Consider the following 25,289-nt stretch of genomic DNA (forward strand, 5'->3'; position numbering starts at 1 on the left):
TCAAAATTTCCAGCAGCGCAGACACCACTTCCCAGTTTCACCTTTTTCTCCTTATCTGTATTAAAATGAATGGGTTCAGTCTGATCATTAGTTTCCCTCCAGTGCTTTTCTACTGCGACACTGGATATGTGATGACATCCTTAGCAAGTTCTCCTCAACAACACCTTAAATTCATCAAAGCCATAAACACACTGGTCAGTTCTGTCAAAAATACTTTCAGCAAGTTTATTATAAAAATATAAATGTTTCCACTACAAATCATTTTACATTAGTCTGAGGCCATCTAAAATTGCACATTATGAAAACTAAATAAGTTGTACTAAGTAATAAAAACAGTAAAAAGGAAAACAAATCATATAAATGCATATTATGCCAATTATCGCATTACATAATGGATGCTAAATACAGAGTGTAAACTAAATATATCAACAGAAATAAATAAGAAGTCAAATGCCTTTAAAAAACAGCCAAAATGATACTGAACTCACAATAATATGAAAACTATATATTTTTTTTTTTTGTTTTCATTTTTTTTTCGTTCAAGCTTTTTTATGGTGATGGCCGTGAAAAATCTAGTATTTCAAAGAAAGAAGTTGAACGCTATGTTTTACATACATTATATACAGAAAAGCCAAGTCTTCTATATGAAGAGTGACAGACCTTGAGAAAGCAAGCCATATGGTGTATATAATGATAATATATATCTGTATATTGAGTTCTGCCCATTTAGCAAATCACATGCACTGTGGTTGAAAAACCTAATTTCTAGCATACAGAAATAAAAAGTCGCTCCGGAAAGAAAATACTAAAATCATTCATTTCATTTTACACGGGGTAAAAGTGGCAGTAGGGTAATATGAAGCAGGCTTTGGGTTTGAAACATAAGGAATTAGATTCATTATTTATAATTTTTTATGAGTTACTGTAACTTCTGTTCTTTATAATTGATAAGTTAACAACGTTTTAGTATTTTTTTTTTTTTTTGGTCTTTTTTTTTTTGGAAACATCTACTGAAATTGTATGAGAACATCCAGTTTGATCATTGAGATCTAAGCAACATAAAGCATAGACGTTATTTATGTCTATCGGCTTAGAAAATAATTCATATATTTAAAAAAAAAAAGATTCTAAAAGAAGAAAAAACAAATTGCTATTAAAAATGGAATTCACTAGAAAATAAGGCAACCATCATAATTTAAAAATTATTTTTTTTTTATTATATATTAATTAAAATTTTACAAATTTTAAATTAAATGATCTAGACACTTGCCTCTAAAAAAAGAAATGTTTGTTTTTTTTAGCACAAAAGGTGGATTATTTTTCTTTCAAAACTATTTACCCCCTTTGTTTTGATTAATTATTTAATTAATAGATTAATTACATTTTCATCAAACTGTCCTCCATTTTTTTAATATTTTTCTTCACAATTTTAAAGTTAATACGACTGTAGTAAAGTTTTATAGTATATATAGGTAGGCAGGTATGCTGAAAGTTTTCTAGAGCCCAAAGCCTTGCATGGTAGATTGTGGATAGCCCACAATAAAGTTCTTGTTCACACCAACGACATGGTTTCAGCTCTTATCAGTGCTATAAGGGATCGGTTTTCAAATAGATCCAAATGAATACTTATAGATAACTTTGATTTATAAGCATTTTGTCAGGTTTCTGTCTAAACTATTCTATTTCAGATAGTGAAGTAACAATGTGGTTGCCTAGACTCCTAAGCCTAAAAGGTCTGTAGAAATATCAATGCAACTATGGGGCTCTACTGACAGTACATATTTAGACAATCCCATAATGACCTTTATATTAATTATGATGCAATTCTTGTAGGATATATATCAGCTATAGCATTTGCACCATGGCCAAGATGTGTCAACTGGCATCTGTGTTCAATCTTGAGTGTTAGTCCCCAAACTGTGACCATCCAGATGTTGCAAAACTACAACTCCTAGCATGCAGCTGTTACTTGTCAGTAGAGCATGCTGGGAGTTGTAGTTTTGCAACATCCGGAGGACCACAGTTTGGAGACCACTGATTCAGATAATTAAACACCATGCTAAAATCAATAGATGCTTTGTTCATTGGAAGGGACAAAAATAGTAGCAGAGTGTATATCAATTATAATATTAACTGATAAAAGCAAAATGGGGCAGATTTTTTTTCCCCAGCACTCTACACAACAAAACTTACAAGTTTAGGGTCCTCTTGTGTTAGATGGAAAACCTAAATCTGGACGCTATTCCATACAGTTTAATATTATTTTTTATATAAGTTACATTTTAATAAGAGTCACTCAAAACCCACCAAGCATGTTCTGCTATACCTGAAAGAATAAAACACTTGCTTCTTAATATTGCTTAAAACATTTGTAAACCTTTTTGGCTGTACCATGATTGCAACTTTGAAAATCTTGTTCATCAAATAATGTCACTAAAAAATAAATAATTTAAACAAATCAACAAATAATTCTTGTCCTTATCAACAATGGCCTACTGGAAAGCTTAGATTACAATGATCATTGTTTTGAAGCATTAAGGTTTCATATATGGTTTTTTTTTTTTTTTTTTAGTTGACCATAAAAACCAGTCAGTCAGTGTCCAACTTTTATTTACCCAGTATCGGTTTAAAAATTGAAGTTGTATTATAAATACTTGCTTTATGCAATTTTGCCCTATTTTGCAGTCATTTGTAAATGAGATTCATTGCTTTTCTTTTCTTTGCTGATGATATCTGTTAAAGTGTACCAATTGTTACACAAATAGTCATAATTACTCATTCATAACCTACATATTTAGCACCTTCTTTTTCTTCAGTCTGCTGGTTTGCCAAAAAGATGACCTCATCCTGGTGTGATGTCAGAACTCTGTCCAGTTCGAGCCAATCAGATGTATTTCTCTGCTGCTTCTCCTCCTTCTGCTGGTTTACTGAAACACTGCAGCAGCATCCCCCTCCTCCCGGTCTTCTATCTACTAATTTACAATAGATACATTTTTGGATGACTGCGGAGGTTTCTGAACATGTAGAGAAAAAAACTTACAGGCAAGAAATATGGAAAGTACGTACTGCTAAAAGTTGAGGGAGATGTCACTTTCCCCTAACAAGATATGTTACAAAATGTAATGCATTCACATGTACTACTTATTTATAATAAAAAAAAAAAAAAAAAAAAAAAAAAGAAAGCAGTATAACAATAGGTACACTTTAAGAAAATTTACATGGTCAGACAGAGGCAACTGTACATTGGAAGCATTGTATTGAAATTTTAATATGTATTAAAATAGAAATATAGCAACAAAAGACATTTTTAGAAACAAAATACCAAATAAATATTCATTTTACAAATGAACAAAAAAAAATATCAAATTTCCTGCAAAGCGGTTGTTATTATTTTTTTTTTATCATAAATATTGACTTTCAAAGGTAGAATTGAAAATGATAAGTCAAAAGTTAAAGTGAACCTATCATGTCAAGAATAATACACGGTTTATGTTCAATTAATTAAACACAGTAAATATTTAAAATGGAAAATACTATTAAAAAGGTTAGTTCTGAAAAAAATCCCTACAAATCAATAAAGCCCAAGGGTGTCTATTATTCTTAGTTGGTATGATCCAGCTCTCTTTTAGCATACTGTTCCTCAGATTTATTTATTACAATTCTCTTGTTCTCCCACAAACTATTAATAAAGAAATGCATACCACCCTATAATGGAGTCAAAAATGTTTATTTAAGTTTGCTGGCTCAGTTACCTCTATCCGGAATTATCTTTAAATTCTATGCCAAGGAACTCATCAACTTACTTTAAAAAGGGATCAAAAATAATCAAAAACTAGTAAAGCCTGTCAGTAAATCATGCCTTTTTGTATCATCTGTGTATGAGAGGTGAGCAAACCGAACCCGTAGAACCCGAGTTTGGGCAGTTTGATTTTGAAGAATCTGCTAAAATAACATCAGCCACATGGCAAAAAAGAGAAGGAGGCATGACCTCAGCAAATCCCACAATGCCTTTCAAAACAGCTCTCCCAGCTAATCAGAAGGCAGTATAGAATCGATGTCAAAGTTACTATAAAAGCCTAAGTACATAGCTTCAGCAGCCATTTTAGACATAACAGGTGTTAGGTGAAGATCTCTGTGAGGGACACAAAACAGATAGGAGCCGGAGCACACACATAAAATTGTAGTAAAGCAGCATTGCAGAGAATGTTCTGCATCTCTTCTGTCAGTGCAAAAATGTGACTTTTTTTACGCTAATATAGAAGGTTTTAGGTTTAGGGTGCCAATTCTGTTACTATGCCCCAAAATGGGAATCATTTTTCTAGACTTGTAAAAAGCCATTGCTTTTTTAACTTTCCAGGCACAAATCTTATTGTTAGTCCCAAAAAGGGATAACATTGCCTTAATAACAGCTCAAAAGTCCATAGATACCCTATTAGGTTACCAAACAGTATTATATAGGGCTTGTAGGGCTCTAAGACAGTGTTATACACTGGGCTACTGGTGAAGTACAGGTTTGGAGAGAACTAGTTCTTAAAAAGTCCACTTACATCTACTGTCTAGTAACTAGCTGTCAATTTTGAAACATTCAGAAACATACTTGGTGAAACACTCAAGAAATAGGGAAGAAGACTATTGCCATCTAAGAAGATATGGTTACTTAATGACATCATGCTCAAACTAAAACAAACGAATACTTTAACCTCAGAAAATTGTGTTATGATAAAGTTGTACTAATATATTCACTTTAACAAATGTTAAGCTTTTTACTTTTGATTTACTAGATAAGCATTTTCTTTTTAAATGAATATATAATATTCAAGAGAATGTTCGGAACACAGCAATAGGTATGGAAAGAAAAAAATGATGACTCTAGACAGGACAGGAGAAGATTTGCTTGTTCTCGGGTCTTATGTACTCAGTCTTGTCTATTTGGCACCATCATAGTGTTCTTATATATGCATGAGGCCCTTATTGTACTATGCAATGTCACAGATCTTATATGGAGGCATACTTGAGGTTTATTTTTGTAGGATTCTGTCCAAATTACCCCCTACCACACACACACACACACACACACACACACAAATGGCATGATCCAAAGAACTCCATATGTTTGGAGCCAATTCTTTTGCTTCTAGGGAAGAACAGTTGTGATGGAGCAAGTATGGCGGCACACTTCATGTGTCTCTGTACAGGCCCTTTGTTGTGAACATGATTTGTTAACATGGGTATTAACTTACTGTCCTTCATTTCCGATTAACTGTGTAAAATGTAATACAAAGCAAAAAATGATACAGTATAATTTAGAACTATTCTTATTTTTTAGTACCTTTTGATAGAATAGTAATATTAAAGAAGTTATAAATCTAAACTTGCCTGTACATAAATCTCTCTTATTCCAGTAAGAGAGAGGAGAAACTAGTCATTTCAATACTGTCAAATCTTTCTCCATCAATAGATCAGTGCAATATGACAAACTGGTTGCTAGGAGGGACATGGAGATATTTATCAAGTCTTTTTTATAGTAAGATTATTCTGCTGCCCATAACAACCAATCTAAGCTCAGCTTTCATTTCTCATATTGCTCGGGTTAAATAAAAGCAGGACTCTGGTTGCTATGGGCAACAAAGAGCATCTTACTTTAAGACCGCTTGATCTCCCCCACATTTTGTAAATGAAAGGTCTGTCATTGTTAACCATTGTTTCCCTAGTAAAAATCACTCTGTCTCGTCACTTTGCTGCTGGATGTGACTATGTTTGGTAGTGGTCCTCCCATTCTACATCCCAGCCTGCCTTATTAATCAGATTTTTCCAAGAATATTGTTAGAAGGAGAACATCTTGAATATGAACAAATACTCTTTTCATGACAGGTTCACTTTAGTATAAAAAAAAAAAACATTAAAATCCAGAATTTCATAAAAAATAAAATGAACACAGACTTGCAAATTTTGCTTATGTTCTTGGTTGACCCTGTGATCAGATCTTGATTTTCAGTCCATGGTAGACATCTGCTTTCTTCCAGCACATATACATAATTTTTTGTATTGGCCAGAAATTAAGCCTTCCTGGCAAATATGTAGAAGAGTTTTCACTCAAATTTTAAGGCATTGTTACTCCCATGTAAGAGTGTGTGAGGCTTCTATACAGTCCGAGCTCCTCACATCTTCTCAGGTTTTTAGGTATAATTGCACCATTGTTTAAAATACATCTTCCTGTATTTCATTACACGTTAACAGGTCCATTCTTTATGTGAAGTTCTTGAGGCTTTACTGCGCTCATCATCTGCATTCGGGAACCAATGATTGTGACACCGACTGTCTTCATATCACTGAAACAAATAAATATACATATAGTTATTATACAAATAAATGCCTCCATTGCTTTATGGTAAATTTGTTTCATTGAAGAATAACTGAATGCATGGCAACAGCACTGAACATAGGAGATAATGGGGGAGCTTTATCAAAACCTGTGCAGAGGAAAAGTTGCTGAGTTGCCCATAGCAACCAATCAGATCGCTTCTTTCATTTTTGAAAAGTTCTCTGAGAAATGAAAGAAGCAATCTTGTTTTTTATGGGCAACTCAGCAACTTTTCCTCTGGACAGGTTTTGATAAACATCTCCCAATGTGAATATACATCTATCAGTGTACATATGGTGCATTATAAAAAGTAATCTTTCCAAACAGTACAAAGAGAAATAAACAAACACATAAACCATGAAACTGCTTACTTGTCTGAGCCATAACACGAGAACATCCAAAGTCATAGCACATGAGAGGAAGAGAAAAGGAAGTAGGCCCGGAGACAAAACAACTAGAGATGCCACCCAGGGCACTCCAACTAACCCTTAAAGGGGGCATCTTTAGTGTTTAAAAACTTGTGGATAGGGGAAAAGTGTCTGATTGGAGGGGTCTGACCTCTGGAGCCCCCCAGGATCTCCAATATGGGGCCACAAATCTTCCTGCTGCATGGAGTGCAGGGTCGGCATGCACTCCATGCATTCTCTATGGGAGCACTAGAGATACTCAAGAGCAGTGCTTGTGCATCTTTGGAACTCCAATAAAGATTAGAGAGAAAGTGTGGACCACATGCTGAATCCGCACTCTATGCAGCAAGGAGATCTGGGGCTCTGATCTGGAGATCCCAGTGGGTCCAAAAGGTTGAAAACCCTGCGATCAGACACTATTCTGTGGACATCAGGGCATTAAATTGAGATAGGGACTCTAGAAACGAAAGTGCGACATATTAGGTTGGGGAAGTTAAACCGGCAACTCTATATACCTTGTGTAAAGGACAGACACTTTTGAAAGACAATATATTCATACAGAATGATAGTTAACCATTTTTTCCACTGCAAAATATTTGGGGGGAGGGGGGGGGGGGAGGTGGCGCTGTGTTCCCACCATCCAATGCAATGCAATAGCTTTACACCCCGAAAAGAATATCTAATTGAGAAATAGATAAACAGACAGTCCCAGGTTTGATGCCAGAAGTCAGTCCAAGGGGAAATGAAATCTGTGACAGCAATTATGAGCCAGTTTTCTCATGCTTTGGAGCCTGATGGGGCAAGTAACATTGGTGGATAAAGTAAAGCTGTATATGTTTATCATTAGCAGAAGAGACATTCAATAGCAACGCAGTGACCTCTGCCCAATTGGAGAGTGATAGCCGTGTATGTATAGCCACATATGAAAAAGAAGAGGTAGAAGAGTGTGGTATGGGCTTACAAGGATGAAGTATTATCTTAAGGGTAAAATGTTAATCAGAAAATGGTCTATTGTTTAGATCAAGTTTTATATTTTTAAAGAAATTTTGGTGACGTTTTTTCGAATTTTCCATTTTACTTTTTTTTTTTTTTTTTTTAAATAAACCTGGAATTTTGCAGTTCTTATTCTGACCACTAAGCCTACAATAATACTGAGACATCCTCTTCTGTACAGATCACTTTTCTTTATTATCATACACAGGAGTACAGTAAAAGGTGACACCAGTAGACAGAGAAGAAAGTGATGTTTACAGCTCAGCCCCCCCCCTCCCTGTGGAATGTCCTCGGCAAATGACACAGAGCATGCTCAGAAACCTTTCCCATTAATGTCAATGGGACAATTCCAGTATGTTGATGCCGATTTCCAAGGGGCTTGCTGTAAAGAATGCAAGATGGCTGCCCTATGATAATGTACAAAAATTACATACAATACAATACAATGTGAAAAGAAAAATAGACTAAAATCTGTCTCTGACCAGTAAAAAAAAAAAAAAAAAAAATCGAGGCCATCCAGTGTACATTCCCTTCAAACAGAGGTTTAATACAGTTGTATGTGCAAGGCCTTATACTGTGAAGGCTAAGTAGAGTAAGTTTAGAAAACAATTCACTCATTCTACTTATAGGTTATACTAAGAAAAGCCATCTCAGGAAAGCTTTGGTAATCTCTCATCAATGCCGAGCATGTTTAGTGAGATTATACTATAATGAGATACTGATTTAGACAGGAAGAGTTTTACACAGTAATTTACTTAAAAACCCATCAGAAAATTATTCTTGTTAGCAGTCCACAAAAACGTCATGTTCTCATTAACTCCGGAGACTCCAACTCTTTTGAATTTGTTTTCCCTCTTATGTCATTGTGTCAGTGACAGAGGGTGGTTCTCCTATTTTTTATAGCCCTGCCTTTGAATCCTGGTTTAATTTTTTTCTCTTAAAACCACAATTCCTCTATAGTAAAGGAACATGACCTATTAACAGCTGCTTTGGGCAATGTATTAGTGGTTGAAATTAGTGGTTGATAATTATCTTGCATTGTAATTATCTTGTATTACTTTTTAGCCCAACCTCAAAACTAATATGAACATTTTGTTATTATAGTTGGGCAAAAAAAATATTTAGTCAGCCACAGATTGTGCAAGTTCTCCCACTTAAAAAGATGAGAGAGGCTTGTAATTTTCATCATAGGTATACCTCAACTATGAGAGACATAATGAGAAAAAAAATCCATAAAATCACATTGTCTGATTTTTAAAGAATTTATGTGCAAATGATGGTGGAAAATAAGTATTTGGTCACCTACAAACAAGTAAGATTTCTGGCTCTCATAGACCTGTAGCTTCTTCTTTAAGAGTCTCCTCTGTCCTCCAGTCATTACCTGTATTAACGGCACCTGTTTTAACTTGTTATCAGTATAAAAGACACCTGTCCACAACCTCAAACAGTCACACTCCAAACTTTACTATGGCCAAGACCAAAGAGCTGTCAAAGGACACCAGAAACAAAATTGTAGACCTGCACCAGGCTGGGAAGACTGAATCTGCAATAGGCAAGCAGCTTGGTGTGAAGAAATCAACTGTGGGAGCAATTATTAGAAAAAAAAAGACATACAAGACCATTGATAATCTTCCTTGATTTGGGGCTCCATGCAAGATCTCACACCGTGGTGTCAAAATGATCGGTGAGAAAAAATCTCAGAACCACACAGGGGGACCTAGTGAATGACATGCAGAGAGCTGGGACCAAAGTAGCAAAGGCTACCATCAGTAACACACTAAAGCGCCCGGGACTCAAATCATGCAGTGCCCCACATGTCCCCCTGCTTAAGCCAGTACATGTCCGGGCCAGTCTAGAGAGCATTTAGATGATCCAGAAGAGTATTGGGAAAATGGCATATGGTCAGATGAAACCAAAGTAGAACTTTTTGGTAAAAACTCAACTCATCGTGTTTGGAGGAGAAAGAATGCTGAGTTGCATCCATAGAACACCATACCTACTGTGAAGCATGGGAGTGGAAGCATCTTGCTTTTGGGCTGTTTTTCTGTTAAGGGACCAGGATGACTGATCCGTTTAAAGGAAAGAATGAATGGGGCCATGTATCATGAGATTTTGAGTGAAAACTTCCTTCCATCAGCAAGGGCATTGAATATGAAACATGACTGGGTCTTTCAGCGTGACAATGATCCCAAACACCCCACCTGGGCAACAAAGGATTGGCTTCGTAAGAAGCATTTCAAGGTCCTGGAGTGGCCTAGCCAGTCTCCAGATTTCAACCCCACAGAAAACCTTTGCAGGAAGTTGACAGTCTGTGTTGCCCAGCGACAGCCCCAAAACATCGCTGCTCTAGAGGAGATCTGCATAGAGGAATGGGCCAAAATACAAGCAACAGTGTGTGAAAACCTTGTGAAGACTTACAGAAAACGTTTGACCTCTGTCATCATTGCCAAAAAAGGGTATATAACAAAGTATTGAGATTAACTTTTGTTATTGACCAAATACTTATTTTCCACCATAATTTGCAAATAAATTCTTTAAAAATCAGACAATGTGATTTTATGGATTTTTTTCTCATTATGTCTCTCATAGTTGAGGTATACCTATGATGAAAATTACAGGCCTCTCATCTTTTTAAGTGGGAGAACTTGCGCAATTGGTGGCTGACTAAATACTTTTTTGCCTCACTGTATGTTAGAGAACTGTTAAGATCATAATTTACTAATATTGTAGGGATTGGAATTGCTTTTATTATTTGCAGGGGTAACCTAAATCTAGAGCAGGACAGTGAAGAGATACTACAGTTCTTCATGGCTTGCTAGGTTTACTGTATTTGCTGGGCACAGTCTATTTACAGCCCACTGTGTAAGCAATAGTCTTTACCCAATAGAGCCATGCAGTAGATTCACAACTCTCTTACAAATAATAGAATTTAATGCTTTATGAAAAACTGCTATTAAAAGGGGTTATCCAGCATGTGGAAAGGTATTTAAGAACTATACCCATCGTGTGTTATATATATAAAAAAAAAAAAAATAAAAATAACCACCTCCAGTGCTCCCTCGGTGCCTTAGGTGTCCTGCTCCAATCCTCTTCCTAAGCTGCAGTGGGACGCCTGGGCCAAAAAAGCACCCGGGCCCAATGTGTCATACTGCTACTTAGTGAATCGCTTGTAGAGGTGGGACACTCCAGTGGCCAGCGATTTGCTGAGCGGCAGCATGACACATTGGGCCTGGGTGTATAATGGGCCCAGACATCACACTGCAGCTCCGGAAGAAGATCAGCATGGGGGTGAATACATGTTTATTTTTTATATAGCACATGATGGACATAGTTTTTAAAGTTATAGTCTATACCAATGAAGATGATAAAATGAGCTTTCAAGAAAATATTGCTGCAAAGTTTGAAGCACCCAGTTCTGTAGATCATGGGTGTCAAACATGCAGCCCGCAATGAATATTTTTGCAGCCCGAGCAGAGCCGGTGCTTGCCCTGAAGTGGCAGATCCCCCCATCATTATTAAGGACATCCCTGTGTCCCGAAATATGTTTTCGGGACACAGAGATACCCCCGTTAACTCTAAGCGGCCCCCTGCGTTAAGTTTAAAAACACAGGGGCCGCCGGTCACTCATGTCCCGTGCGTGCGCCCATAGCAACGGAGGCGCGGAGGAGCGGAACATGGAGGTGGAAGACGCGCGCTGGCCAGCATGGTAAATGACCAGCGGCACGTCAGCTTCGGTGCTCAGACCACCGCTCCTCCTCCCAGGACCACTTCTATGGTCAGACCGGAGGAGTGGTGGTCAGAGCACTGAAGTGGGGCAGTACACAGGCATACAGCCTCCAGCCATACACTGTATACAGTGTATGGCTGGAGGCTGTATGTCTGTGGGGGAACATACTGCATCTAATGTGGGGAACTATACTGAACCTAATGTGCAGGGAACTGTACTGCACCTAATGTGGGGAACTGTACTGCACCTAATGTGGGGAACTCTACTGCACCTAATGTGGGGAACTCTACTGCACCTAATGTGGGGAACTCTACTGCACCTAATGTGGGGAACTCTACTGCACCTAATGTGCGGGGAACTGTACTGCACCTAATATGTGGGAACTGTACTGCACCTAATGTGGGGGAACTGTACTGCACCTAATGTGGGGGAACTGTACTGCACCTAATGTGGGGGAACTTTACTGCACCTAATGTGGGGAACTCTACTGCACCTAATGTGGGGAACTCTACTGCACCTAATGTGGGGAACTCTACTGCACCTAATGTGGGGAACTCTACTGCACCTAATGTGCGGTGAACTGTACTGCACCTAATATGTGGGAACTGTACTGCACCTAATGTGGGGGAACTGTACTGCACCTAATGTGGGGGAACTGTACTGCACCTAATGTGGGGGAACTTTACTGCACCTAATGTGGGGGAACTTTACTGCACCTAATGTGGGGGAACTGTACTGTACCTAATGTGGGGGAACTGTACTGCCAACCTAATGTGGGGGAACTGTACTGCCAACCTAATGTGGGGGAACTGTTCTGCCAACCTAATGTGGGAGAACTGTACTGCCAACCTAATGTGGGGGAACTGTACTGCCAACCTAATGTGGGGAAACTGTACTGCAATCCTAATGTGGGGAACTGTACTGCACCTAATGTGGGGAACTCTACTGCACCTAATGTGGGGAACTCTACTGCACCTAATGTGGGGAACTGTACTGCACCTAATGTGGGGAATTCTACTGCACCTAATGTGGGGAACTCTACTGCACCTAATGTGGGGAACTCTACTGCACCTAATGTGCGGGGAACTGTACTGCACCTAATGTGCGGGGAACTGTACTGCACCTAATGTGGGGGAACTGTACTGCACCTAATGTGGGGGAACTGTACTGCACCTAATGTGGGGGAACTTTACTGCACCTAATGTGGGGGAACTTTACTGCACCTAATGTGGGGGAACTTTACTGCACCTAATGTGGGGGAACTGTACTGTACCTAATGTGGGGGAACTGTACTGCCAACCTAATGTGGGGGAACTGTACTGCCAACCTAATGTGGGGGAACTGTTCTGCCAACCTAATGTGGGAGAACTGTACTGCCAACCTAATGTGGGGGAACTGTACTGCCAACCTAATGTGGGGAAACTGTACTGCAATCCTAATGTGGGGAACTCTACTGCACCTAATGTGGGGAACTCTACAGCACCTAATGTGCGGGGAACTGTACTGCACCTAATGTGCGGGGAACGGTACTGCACCTAATGTGCGGGGAACGGTACTGCACCTAATGTGCGGGGGAACTATACTGCACCTAATGTGCGGGGAACTGTACTGCACCTAATGTGCGGGGAACTGTACTGCACCTATTGTGCAGGGAACTGTACTGCACCTAATGTGGGGGAACTGTACTGCACCTAATGTGGGGGAACTGTACTGCACCTAATGTGGGGGAACTTTACTGCATCTAATGTGGGGGAACTGTACTGTACCTAATGTGGGGGAACTGTACTGCCAACCTAATGTGGGGGAACTGTACTGCCAACCTAATGTGGGGGAACTGTACTGCCAACCTAATATAGGGAAACTGTATTGCCATCCTAATGTGGGGGAACTGTACTGCACCTAATGTGGGGAACTCTACTGCACCTAATGTGGGGACTCTACTGCACCTAATGTGGGGAATTCTACTGCACCTAATGTGGGGAACTCTACTGCACCTGATGTGGGGAACTCTACTGCACCTAATGTGCGGGGAACTGTACTGCACCTAATGTGCGGGGAACTGTACTGCACCTAATGTGGGGGAACTGTACTGCACCTAATGTGGGGGAACTGTACTGCACCTAATGTGGGGGAACTTTACTGCACCTAATGTGGGGGAACTTTACTGCCAACCTAATGTGGGGGAACTGTACTGCCAACCTAATGTGGGGGAACTGTTCTGCCAACCTAATGTGGGAGAACTGTACTGCCAACCTAATGTGGGGGAACTGTACTGCCAACCTAATGTGGGGAAACTGTACTGCAATCCTAATGTGGGGAACTCTACTGCACCTAATGTGGGGAACTCTACAGCACCTAATGTGCGGGGAACTGTACTGCACCTAATGTGCGGGGAACGGTACTGCACCTAATGTGCGGGGAACGGTACTGCACCTAATGTGCGGGGGAACTGTACTGCACCTAATGTGCGGGGAACTGTACTGCACCTAATGTGCGGGGAACTGTACTGCACCTATTGTGCAGGGAACTGTACTGCACCTAATGTGGGGGAACTGTACTGCACCTAATGTGGGGGAACTGTACTGCACCTAATGTGGGGGAACTTTACTGCATCTAATGTGGGGGAACTGTACTGTACCTAATGTGGGGGAACTGTACTGCCAACCTAATGTGGGGGAACTGTACTGCCAACCTAATGTGGGGGAACTGTACTGCCAACCTAATATAGGGAAACTGTACTGCCATCCTAATGTGGGGGAACTGTACTGCCAACCTAATGTGGGGAACTATGCTGCCAACCTAATGTGAGGGTCTCGTATTGATGTTCGCTCACATCACGTCACGCTCCCAGAATTCAAGGGCCGGCGTTACTACGTCCTTTTTTTGGATGCGGCCCACATAAAGTTTAACCTTGTTTTTTGGCCCACGTTGAAGTTTGACATGCTTGCTGTAGAATGTTCCTATAGGCTATTGCCTTAAACAGATCACTCAGGATTTGAAAAAAAAATGGCTGCATTCTTCTAAAAACAGCTCAGCATCTGCCCTTGGGTTGTGTGTTATTGTAGGTGAGATCTATTTGTTTTAATGCTGTAATACCATGCACAACCTGCACACAAGATGTAGAGCTGTTTCTGTAAGAAAGCAGCTGTGTCTTTTTAATCGCGGATAGTTTTCCTTTCTGTAAACTTCCACCCATTCAATAACTTGCAGGGTCTATGCTTGAATTCACAACTTGAAACGCAAAAAGAAATGTTTTCAAAGTGGGCATTGACATTAGGACTTTACAGATCAGAGGTAGCAACCCCATAGAAGTTATAATGAAGACCAAGTTACAATTGGAGGAGGGGGGGGGGGGGTAAACGGTCAAAACCTAGAGCATACTTAGAGAATACCTTAGTTTCCACAGTTGTTTTAAACCCATTGTATGTAACAAACCCTTTCCCTTTCATGAAGATGTTCGGCCTTTGGCATTGTCAGCATTCAAAAAAAAGTGATGGAAAATTGTATTATGTGCCAAGCTGAAGGCCTCGGGTGTGCTTGAAATGTCTGAAGTCATGTTCGCATATTCTTGGCCATATGATGTATATGGGAATTGCCTGAACACCAGTTTAAGAGCACAGCAGCATTTTCATTTTGTATGGCCTCCAGTCGATCCTTTCTTTGTTTATTAATCATTGCATCTGACACTAAAATAAGCCTTTTCCTCCATTCTTCCAGAGCACTGAAGTGGGGCAGTACACAGGCATACAGCCTCCAGCCATACACTGTATACAGTGTATGGCTGGAGGCTGTATGTCTGTGGGGGAACATACTGCATCTAATGTGGGGAACTATACTGAACCTAATGTGCAGGGAACTGTACTGCACCTAATGTGGGGAACTGTACTGCACCTAATGTGGGGAACTCTACTGCACCTAATGTGGGGAACTCTACTGCACCTAATGTGGGGAACTGTACTGCACCTAATGTGGGGAACTCTACTGCACCTAATGTGGGGAACTCTACTGCACCTAATGTGGGGAACTCTACTGCACCTAATGTGGGGAACTCTACTGCACCTAATGTGCGGGGAACTGTACTGCACCTAATGTGTGGGAACTGTACTGCACCTAATGTGGGGGAACTGTACTGCACCTAATGTGGGGGAACTGTACTGCACCTAATGTGGGGGAACTGTACTGCACCTAATGTGGGGGAACTTTACTGCACCTAATGTGGGGGAACTTTACTGCACCTAATGTGGGGGAACTGTACTGTACCTAATGTGGGGGAACTGTACTGCCAACCTAATGTGGGGGAACTGTACTGCCAACCTAATGTGGGGGAACTGTTCTGCCAACCTAATGTGGGAGAACTGTACTGCCAACCTAATGTGGGGGAACTGTACTGCCAACCTAATGTGGGGAAACTGTACTGCAATCCTAATGTGGGGAACTGTACTGCACCTAATGTGGGGAACTCTACTGCACCTAATGTGGGGAACTCTACTGCACCTAATGTGGGGAATTCTACTGCACCTAATGTGGGGAACTCTACTGCACCTAATGTGGGGAACTCTACTGCACCTAATGTGCGGGGAACTGTACTGCACCTAATGTGCGGGGAACTGTACTGCACCTAATGTGGGGGAACTGTACTGCACCTAATGTGGGGGAACTGTACTGCACCTAATGTGGGGGAACTTTACTGCACCTAATGTGGGGGAACTTTACTGCACCTAATGTGGGGGAACTTTACTGCACCTAATGTGGGGGAGCTGTACTGTACCTAATGTGGGGGAACTGTACTGCCAACCTAATGTGGGTGAACTGTACTGCCAACCTAATGTGGGGGAACTGTTCTGCCAACCTAATGTGGGAGAACTGTACTGCCAACCTAATGTGGGGGAACTGTACTGCCAACCTAATGTGGGGAAACTGTACTGCAATCCTAATGTGGGGAACTCTACTGCACCTAATGTGGGGAACTCTACAGCACCTAATGTGCGGGGAACTGTACTGCACCTAATGTGCGGGGAACGGTACTGCACCTAATGTGCGGGGAACGGTACTGCACCTAATGTGCGGGGGAACTGTACTGCACCTAATGTGCGGGGAACTGTACTGCACCTAATGTGCGGGGAACTGTACTGCACCTATTGTGCAGGGAACTGTACTGCACCTAATGTGGGGGAACTGTACTGCACCTAATGTGGGGGAACTGTACTGCACCTAATGTGGGGGAACTTTACTGCATCTAATGTGGGGGAACTGTACTGTACCTAATGTGGGGGAACTGTACTGCCAACCTAATGTGGGGGAACTGTACTGCACCTAATGTGCGGGGAACTGTACTGCACCTAATGTGGGGGAACTGTACTGCACCTAATGTGGGGGAACTGTACTGTACCTAATGTGGGGGAACTGTACTGCCAACCTAATGTGGGGGAACTGTACTGCCAACCTAATGTGGGGGAACTGTACTGCCAACCTAATGTGGGGGAACTGTACTGCCAACCTAATATAGGGAAACTGTACTGCCATCCTAATGTGGGGGAACTGTACTGCCAACCTAATGTGGGGAACTATGCTGCCAACCTAATGTGAGGGTCTCGTATTGATGTTCGCTCACATCACGTCACGCTCCCAGAATTCAAGGGCCGGCGTTACTACGTCCTTTTTTTGGATGCGGCCCACATAAAGTTTAACCTTGTTTTTTGGCCCACGTTGAAGTTTGACATGCTTGCTGTAGAATGTTCCTATAGGCTATTGCCTTAAACAGATCACTCAGGATTTGAAAAAAAAATGGCTGCATTCTTCTAAAAACAGCTCAGCATCTGCCCTTGGGTTGTGTGTTATTGTTGGTGAGATCTATTTGTTTTAATGCTGTAATACCATGCACAACCTGCACACAAGATGTAGAGCTGTTTCTGTAAGAAAGCAGCTGTGTCTTTTTAATCTCGGATAGTTTTCCTTTCTGTAAACCTCCACCCATTCAATTCGCAGGGTCTATGCTTGAGTTCACAACTTGAAACGCAAAAAGAAATGTTTACAAAGTGGGCATTGACATTAGGACTTTACAGATCAGAGGTAGCAACCCCATAGAAGTTTTAATGAAGACCAAGTTACAATTGGAGGGGGGGGGGGGGGGGGGTAAACGGTCAAAACCTAGAGCATACTTAGAGAATACCTTAGTTTCCACAGTTGTTTTAAACCCATTGCATGTAACAAACCCTTTCCCTTTCATGAAGATGTTCGGCCTTTGGCATTGTCAGCATTCAAAAAAAAGTGATGGAAAATTGTATTATGTGCCAAGCTGAAGGCCTCGGGTGTGCTTGAAATGTCTGAAGTCATGTTCGCATATTCTTGGCCATATGATGTATATGGGAATTGCCTGAACACCAGTTTAAGAGCACAGCAGCATTTTCATTTTGTATGGCCTCCAGTCGATCCTTTCTTTGTTTATTAATCATTGCATCTGACACTAAAATAAGCCTTTTCCTCCATTCTTCCTCTATCGCTCACTGTCAGCTCTCAAACTGCTTAAAATCCTTTCTCCCCTTAGGCATTCTTCAAATCTTCCTGCTAATCCTGGACATAGAGTCTGCTCATTACATATTGATAACACCTTCATATAACCCTGATTAGTCATCGTGCTAATCATGCCAGGCTCATCCATAGATGTGGAAGCAAATGGAAAAGTAATTACGGAAATATGATAGATAATGTGTCAAGAGGACAGAGCTGTTAAGAATGTTTATTATACAAAGTTATACTTATAGAGGGGATCTATAGTTGTGTTTGCTATACTTGTAAAGAATGTAAGTAAGAACATTTGAATAAAGCAAATACAACCAAAACTGCTTGTCGATCATAAATTATTTATAATCAAGGAATTTAAGCAATGTTAATTTATTTGCTTAGGACATGGGTGAGTGACATCTAACATGATTTACCAGTAAATGCCCTATGCATATTTCATATAATTGATTAGATTTAAATACTTTAATAATTTGAGAAAATATTGTCATATTACTCATACTAAGTTATTCCAGTGTATTTAGGCAAGATTCATACATAGAGTGTATTAAAACACCTATTTTATTTCCATGTTCTTCCCCTTGAATTACATTAAATGCAATGGGAAAATGCCATAATTAAATCAGCCATACAATAAAATCATGGTACTTGTTTTAGGCCATTTTACTGTAAACGTGTTATTTCTGTTTTTATCACACATTTATGATTTGTTTTCAGTGCCTTTTTGGCACACCTGTAAAAAAGGGCAAAAACCCCAAAGCAATCAAAAGTGGCAAACAAAAGCTCCACAAAACAAAGTGCATAAACTTGCAATATTGAAAAATATATGTAAATAGAAATAAATACATTTAAATATAAAAACTCACTCTAATGATATTTTTGCAATAGTTTCACAGGAGCTGTAGCTGACTCCTGACAGAATGTCCTTGCATTGTCCACTCTGCATCGTGTCCAGCCAGTCTCCCGGGGCCCGGTAGGTAGGATAGTCAACACTGTTTTGATCTAGAAGTAGATTTGATGGCCTGTAAATAAGTGGAGGAGAATGTTAGGGCCCATATATTCATGCTTAAAGGCATTTCTATATTTGCCAAATATTCTCCTACGAGACAAAAGATTAAACAAATGAACAAAAGTTCACCAAAGTGTAAACAATAAATAAATACAAATAAATAAATAAATCCCCTTTTCCAATATGAAGAGCTTCATTTGGAAAACATGTACGCATATTTGTATTGTATAAAGGGGAAGAATTAAGTCTCCAGCTTTAAAAAAAAAAGTTTAAACTTGGAATTTATGAAATATACATTTAAAACTGGTTACAAAAAGTTAATAAAAAGAAACAAAAAAAAGGATAGTGAAGCATCAACACGTTTCGAACAACATACAGTTCTTAACCATGGCAGAACTGGCACTGGTACTGCCATCACTAAGAACTGTATATATTTCGAAATGCATTGGCGTTTCACTGTCCTTTTTTTGTTTCTTTCTTTTTTTTTTTTTTATAAACTTTTTCTATCCAGTTGTTAATGCATATCTAAAATAATTACAAGTTTTAACTTTTTTTCCCCCTGTATTTGTTCCTGAACGGGAGTAAGTCCACTTTGCTTCTGTCATCTGGGCTTACTTGTGTTTTTTTTATTTTTTAAAGTTGGTATTGCCACAGCCATGACAACCCAAACTATAAAACTATCATGTTATTTATTTGCCTGGTGAACAATGACTTTGAAAAAAAAACAATGCTGCAATTGTTATTTTTTCTATTCTGCTGACCACAAAAAGTTTTCTGTACACTGAATTAATTCCAATTAATATACAAGATGTCCTGCAAAAAGCAGGCTCTCATACTGTTGGGGAAAAAAAAGTGAACGTTCTTGGAATGCATAGACTCAAAAACACTTTTTGTAAAGGTTTTTTTTATATAAACAACAACAACATATATTTTGCATGGCCATAACATACTGGCTCACAAAGTAAATGCCTTATGTTAATTATACCTTAAGGTGAATGCCATAAAAGCAAAATCCAATGAAATTGAATATCAGTTTTTTTTCCATTTTTCCTCTCCAAAAAGGAAAAAAAAAGTTGTACAGCATATAATATCTACCCCTACATGATGCCATTTAATAATCCATTTGTCCACAATAGAACAAACTCTCAAAATGCAAATAACTGAAGAAAAATAATTATGGTTATTAGAAGACGACAATGAACAACACAAAAATATTTATTTGGTTATTAGGACCAGAAATAAGGGGTTCATTAGCGTGAATGATGGTGAAGCTGGCAGCTATTTTATGCTGTTTTCTAAATTCTACAAACTGGAATGGACTTACCATGAACATAAAAAAAGGATAAAAAAAATAGATATTTTCCCTCTGGCAAAGTTGGAACTAGTTTTATGTGCTGGTAATATAACACCAAATAGCTACTGCTGTTAGCTAAAATAAGTGTATCACCTTTGGACTCATATTTTTTTCTGGCAATACGTCTGTGATTCCCAGGACATTTTTGAAGTATTTATAAAGTGTTGCAGTAGGAAGGAATGTAAGGTTCTACCTCCGTCTTTCTTTTTTCTCTCCTTATGTAGCATTACTGTTCTTTGATTAGCTTTATCTCAGGAACAAGTCTTTATAATAAGGGAATTTGTCTTTTTAAAATGAAGAAAAACAGATTTCTCAGATTAGGGATTTAAGTAGTCAACGTTAGTCTTTATGTTCATGACTTGAATCAAAGAAGCAATGAAATAGAAAAAAGAACTTAATTTAAATGTGCGTAACCTCTGAATAACCAGTGATGTGAAGTATTATTTTACTCTTTCCAATGTTCCTTGGAGAATTTTAAGTAGAAATTGGTTCTTTTCCTCCTCGGAGAGGACATCTGGACAGTTTATCAATAAGAAGGAATGCGGTTGCAGCAATGAAGAGTCTGTGATGTTTCCACATATGCATCAAGGGAATATTGGTCTTCAAGATCATCTGCAGTCATCGGCATTTTTTGGACCAAGCTCCCAGTTAGGGGTCTAAACTTGAAATTTATAGGCCGGGTGATGTTCACCATGAGCTCACACTTAACTAAACAAATTAGATGGGTTTCCATCCAGGCAGCTGTAAAGAAGTCCTGCCGTGTTCCACCTGATCTTTTACAGCTTTTCATAAATCAGTACCCACTAGGCCACAGACGGCAGTCATTAAAAAGACATCATGAAAATTACATATCTACTCAGAGGAAAAGGGGAAAAAAATGTCTCCACCCTTTTTTCGATCACATGATATGATATATAGTTGGTGTGTGGTAAATATAAACGAAGTGTGGTAGAAATGAACAAACGTATTAGTCAAGACGGTGTATGAAGTACCAGATAGAAGTTATGTGAGTCACTGGAAGAGTAATGGAATAGAGATCAATAGAGAGAATATTTATGATCCTTGAGTTGTAGTTGCGGACTCCCAGGCTCCAAGGAAATCATTGTGTCTAAACTGTATCTGGGTGCAAAAATACTGGATACTGGATATTCCCATAGGGCCTCACAATTGAAAAGATTTTTTGTAAAAATTAAATTGAAGATATTTTGTAAAAATTAAATTGAAGATTGTTTATAGATTTAAATTGTAAATGTTTAATTTAATGTGCCAACAGCATGAGGGGACCATATTGTGCCACAATGACACAGCCTGGAGGAGGCGGTAGCACGAGGAGGCCATAATGTAGCAGAAGGACCACAGCCTGACAAGACTACAGGGCTCACAATTGATATTTTGTAAATTTTAAATTGAAGATTTTAAATAAATTAAGATAAAAGTTTCATTTAATGTGCCAGCAGCATGAGGAGACCATTTAGCAGCACAATCAGAGAGCCTGGAGGTGGCAGCATCAGCATGAGGGGACCATATGGCGGCACAATGACGAAGCCTGGAGGTAGAAGCATTAGCATTTGGAGACTATATGGCGGCACAATTACAGAGCCTGGAGGTGGCAGCATCAGCATGAGGAGACCATATGGCGGCACAATTACAGAGCCTGGAGGTGGCAGCAGCAGCATGAGGGCCATGCCAACTGACGGTTGAGTCTGAGGAACCCACCGACTGTTGACTGGGGGTGTCGGATGTTACTTGGGATGAAGTGGATGACCAAGTGAACCAATTAATCACAGCTGCTGGGTTGCTGGTCGAGACACGACTGCTAGCTGACAATGGGAGCTCAGACCTCTCGCTGCAACTCCTGCTGCCACACACCCCTTCTGGAGAATTTAACTTTACAGACAATACAATTAAAAGTCTAGTGTAATGCAGAAAGACTTGATAGACACCTACACAGCCAGCTATTCAGCCAGTCATTGGTTGCTTTCTGGGACCATATGACAAAGCCACAATAAGATGTCATCTCACTTGAATTAATTTTATCTTCTTTCTGGTGAAAAGAATTTAAAAGAGTGATGGGAAGCTTTCAAATAGAGAGGATGAAACACCACAGGGTCTACCCATTACATTCAACGGATGTCAGTAGAGATGAGCAAATTTTTGAAAAATGAAACCTCTCGCTGTGACTCCTGCTGCTACACGCCCCTACTCTGCTGCGACCTCTGCCTGTGCCTGATGAATTTAGGCCTCTGCCACTCCTCTGTGCACGTCCTAGCACTTCTCTGCCTAACATACTTATACACCAGCTGAGTGCATATAAATTACACTTATGAGAGGAGGACAATGCGCTCCACTATGCTTAAAACTGTATAAGGCTATAGAAACAAGGGTGTAGCTTTGGCTGGCCTTTCACAGTAACTAGGCCCAAATTAGTTTTTCAGGAAAAAAACGTACACCACGTAGGTGTACCTACAGTTTAAACTTATGAGAGGAGGAATATGCGCTCCACTACAAACTGTATGAGGCTACAGAAACAAGTGGGTAGCTTTGGCTGGCATTTCACAGTAACTAGGCCAAAATTAGTTTTTCAGGAAAAAAAAAAGTACACCACGTAGGTGTATGTACAGTTTACAACTATGAAAGCTGGAAAATATGCTCAGCTTAAAACTGTATGAAGCTACAGAAACAAGGGTGTAGCTTTGGCTGGCCTTTCACAGTAACTAGGCCCAAATGTACGTGGTGTACGTACAGTAATTAAAGTGAATAATTATAAACTAACTTGTGCCAATGAATTATTATAAACACACTGAGGCCAATGAATTATTAAAAATATTCATGGGAGCTTACATTTGTGGGTCAAATTAGTAGTTTAAAAATCATGGTGGCAGCTATTCAGGGCTCCCAGCGGGGAATTTAAAAGTGAAAGTAAAAATATACCGTACATCGCATAGGAGCGGAGCATGCCACATGCTCCCCTGTTTAATAACTTCTGATCGCATCGGGTCTCAGAAGTGAGACCCGGTGCGATCAATCCCCCAGCCCATGTACTACAACCCCTATCATGGAACAGAGTGTGTTCCATAATGGGGGTAGTAGTACAAACACTAATGTAGCCTCCCGCAGCAGGGGAACTACTACTCCCATCATGGAAACAAGTCTGTTCCATGATAGGAGTAGTAGTAGTAGTAATCCCGGCTGTGGGAGTCTGTAGGAATAGGTGCTTAAATGGCCATAAAATAACAGTACATGACGGATGTTATAAAGGGTCTTAATGGAACAAATATGTCCATTATTTTGATCGACATTATTCAGTCGTTAAACAGGGTCAATTTATGTGGGCGGGCAGGGATCTAAAAATGTAGTCGACAATAATAAAAATTTAGAAAGGGGCCATTTAAATGGAAAAATAATATATTTTAATTAATTCAAATTTTTTTAGATTAGTAATGTATTTTAATAATGCGTTTAATAAAGTGTGTGTATGTGTGTTTCTCAATTTTTTTTTGGTAGTACTACTACTCCCAGCATGGAACAGACTGTTCAATGATGGGAGCTGTAGTACCTGTACTAATATACAGATCACGGCAGGTGTCACTCCTTACACCCAATGTGATTGTCCTTTCTATTGCAGAGATGGAGCAGCTTTCTCCTGCGCTCGCATCTCTGCACTATACTCCGGGTGGCCTGTGATGTGAAGAGAATTCACATCACTTATTCATATTTCCCGCAAAGAGCTGTGATTGGCCAGATGGTTCCAGCCACTCACAGCTATCTGCGTGAAATATGAATAATAGGTGTATATACGGCATATACTCATACTACAGTAGGACCAGAGAAGAGCAGCCGGACGGCTGCATCTATACATTATACAGGACGATCGCATTGGGTGTCATAAGTAACACTCGCTGCAATCTGTCTATCAATGCAGGTACTAGAGATGAGCGAACTTACAGTAAATTCGATTCGTCACAAACTTCTCAGATCGGCAGTTGATGACTTTTCCTGCATAAATTAGTTCAGCTCTCCCGTGCTCCCGTGGGCTGGAAAAGGTGGATACAGTCCTATGAGACTCTTTCCTAGGACTGTATCCACCTTTTCCAACCCACCGGAGCACCGGAAAGCTGAACTAATTTATGCAGGAAAAGTCAGCAACCACCGAGCTGAGAAGTTCGTGACGAATCGAATTTACTGTAAGTGCGCTCATCTCTAGCAGGTACTACAGCTCCCAGCATGGAGCAGAGTGTGCTCCATGTTGGGAGCAGTAGTACCTGCAGTTGAGGACAGATCACAGCAAGTGTCACTCCTGACACCCGTTGCGATCGTCCTATCTATTGCAGAGATGCGAGCGCAGGAGAAAGCCGCTCACATCTATACATTACACAGGACGATCGCAGTGGTGTTGCTAATGAAGAAATGTGTTAATTCAAATAGAGTCAAAGTTCGGATTTGGTCAGAATTGAATTTTTCATGAAATTCGGAACGAATTTGACTTCATCAGATTCGATTCACTCATCTCTACTCACTGGGCATTTCGAACCAAACGAAATGTCATCAGAAGAAGAGGACAGCTAGGGACTGGAAGATTACACAGCTGTAACAGCAGGGGAGCAGGGGTAATGAGTATAGCCTCTTTGTTATTTGTCACCTGTCCGATTCCCCACTGTTCCTGTTTCAATAGAGCCCCGGTCATTGCTGATCAGTGACTCCTAGTCCCCATCTCAACAGATGAAAAGGCCCACTTAGCCAATCAGTGGCTGATAGGGTGGGGGTGGGGCACACTGCTGCAGCCAGTTATTAGGCATTTCCTGGTGGTGATCAGCGAGGACTGGGACCCATTGGGACAACAGTGGCTTTGGATGGGGTAGATAAGTAAGCTTATCTAAGCTATCCTGGCCCATTAGAAAAAAAAAATCTAGCACCTGATT

At 40.0% G+C, this 25,289-nt stretch overlaps 1 protein-coding gene across 2 annotated transcripts in view; it reads right to left on the reverse strand.

Moving 5' to 3' along the window:
- Positions 1–237: 237 nt before the first annotated feature.
- Positions 238–25,289, reverse strand: part of EPHA3 (EPH receptor A3) — a 434,619-nt gene continuing 409,567 nt past the window's right edge. For both annotated transcript variants that reach the window (XM_056559344.1, XM_056559343.1), the window contains exons 16-17: positions 18,874–19,029; positions 238–6,329 (exon numbers count right to left, since the gene is read on the reverse strand). In XM_056559344.1, the coding sequence (XP_056415319.1) occupies positions 6,224–6,329; positions 18,874–19,029 (262 nt within the window). In that variant the 3' untranslated portion in view covers positions 238–6,223. The remainder of the gene's footprint in view (positions 6,330–18,873; positions 19,030–25,289) is intronic.

Source organism: Hyla sarda, chromosome 2 (genome assembly GCF_029499605.1).
Source record: "Hyla sarda isolate aHylSar1 chromosome 2, aHylSar1.hap1, whole genome shotgun sequence".
NCBI lineage: Eukaryota > Metazoa > Chordata > Amphibia > Anura > Hylidae > Hyla > Hyla sarda.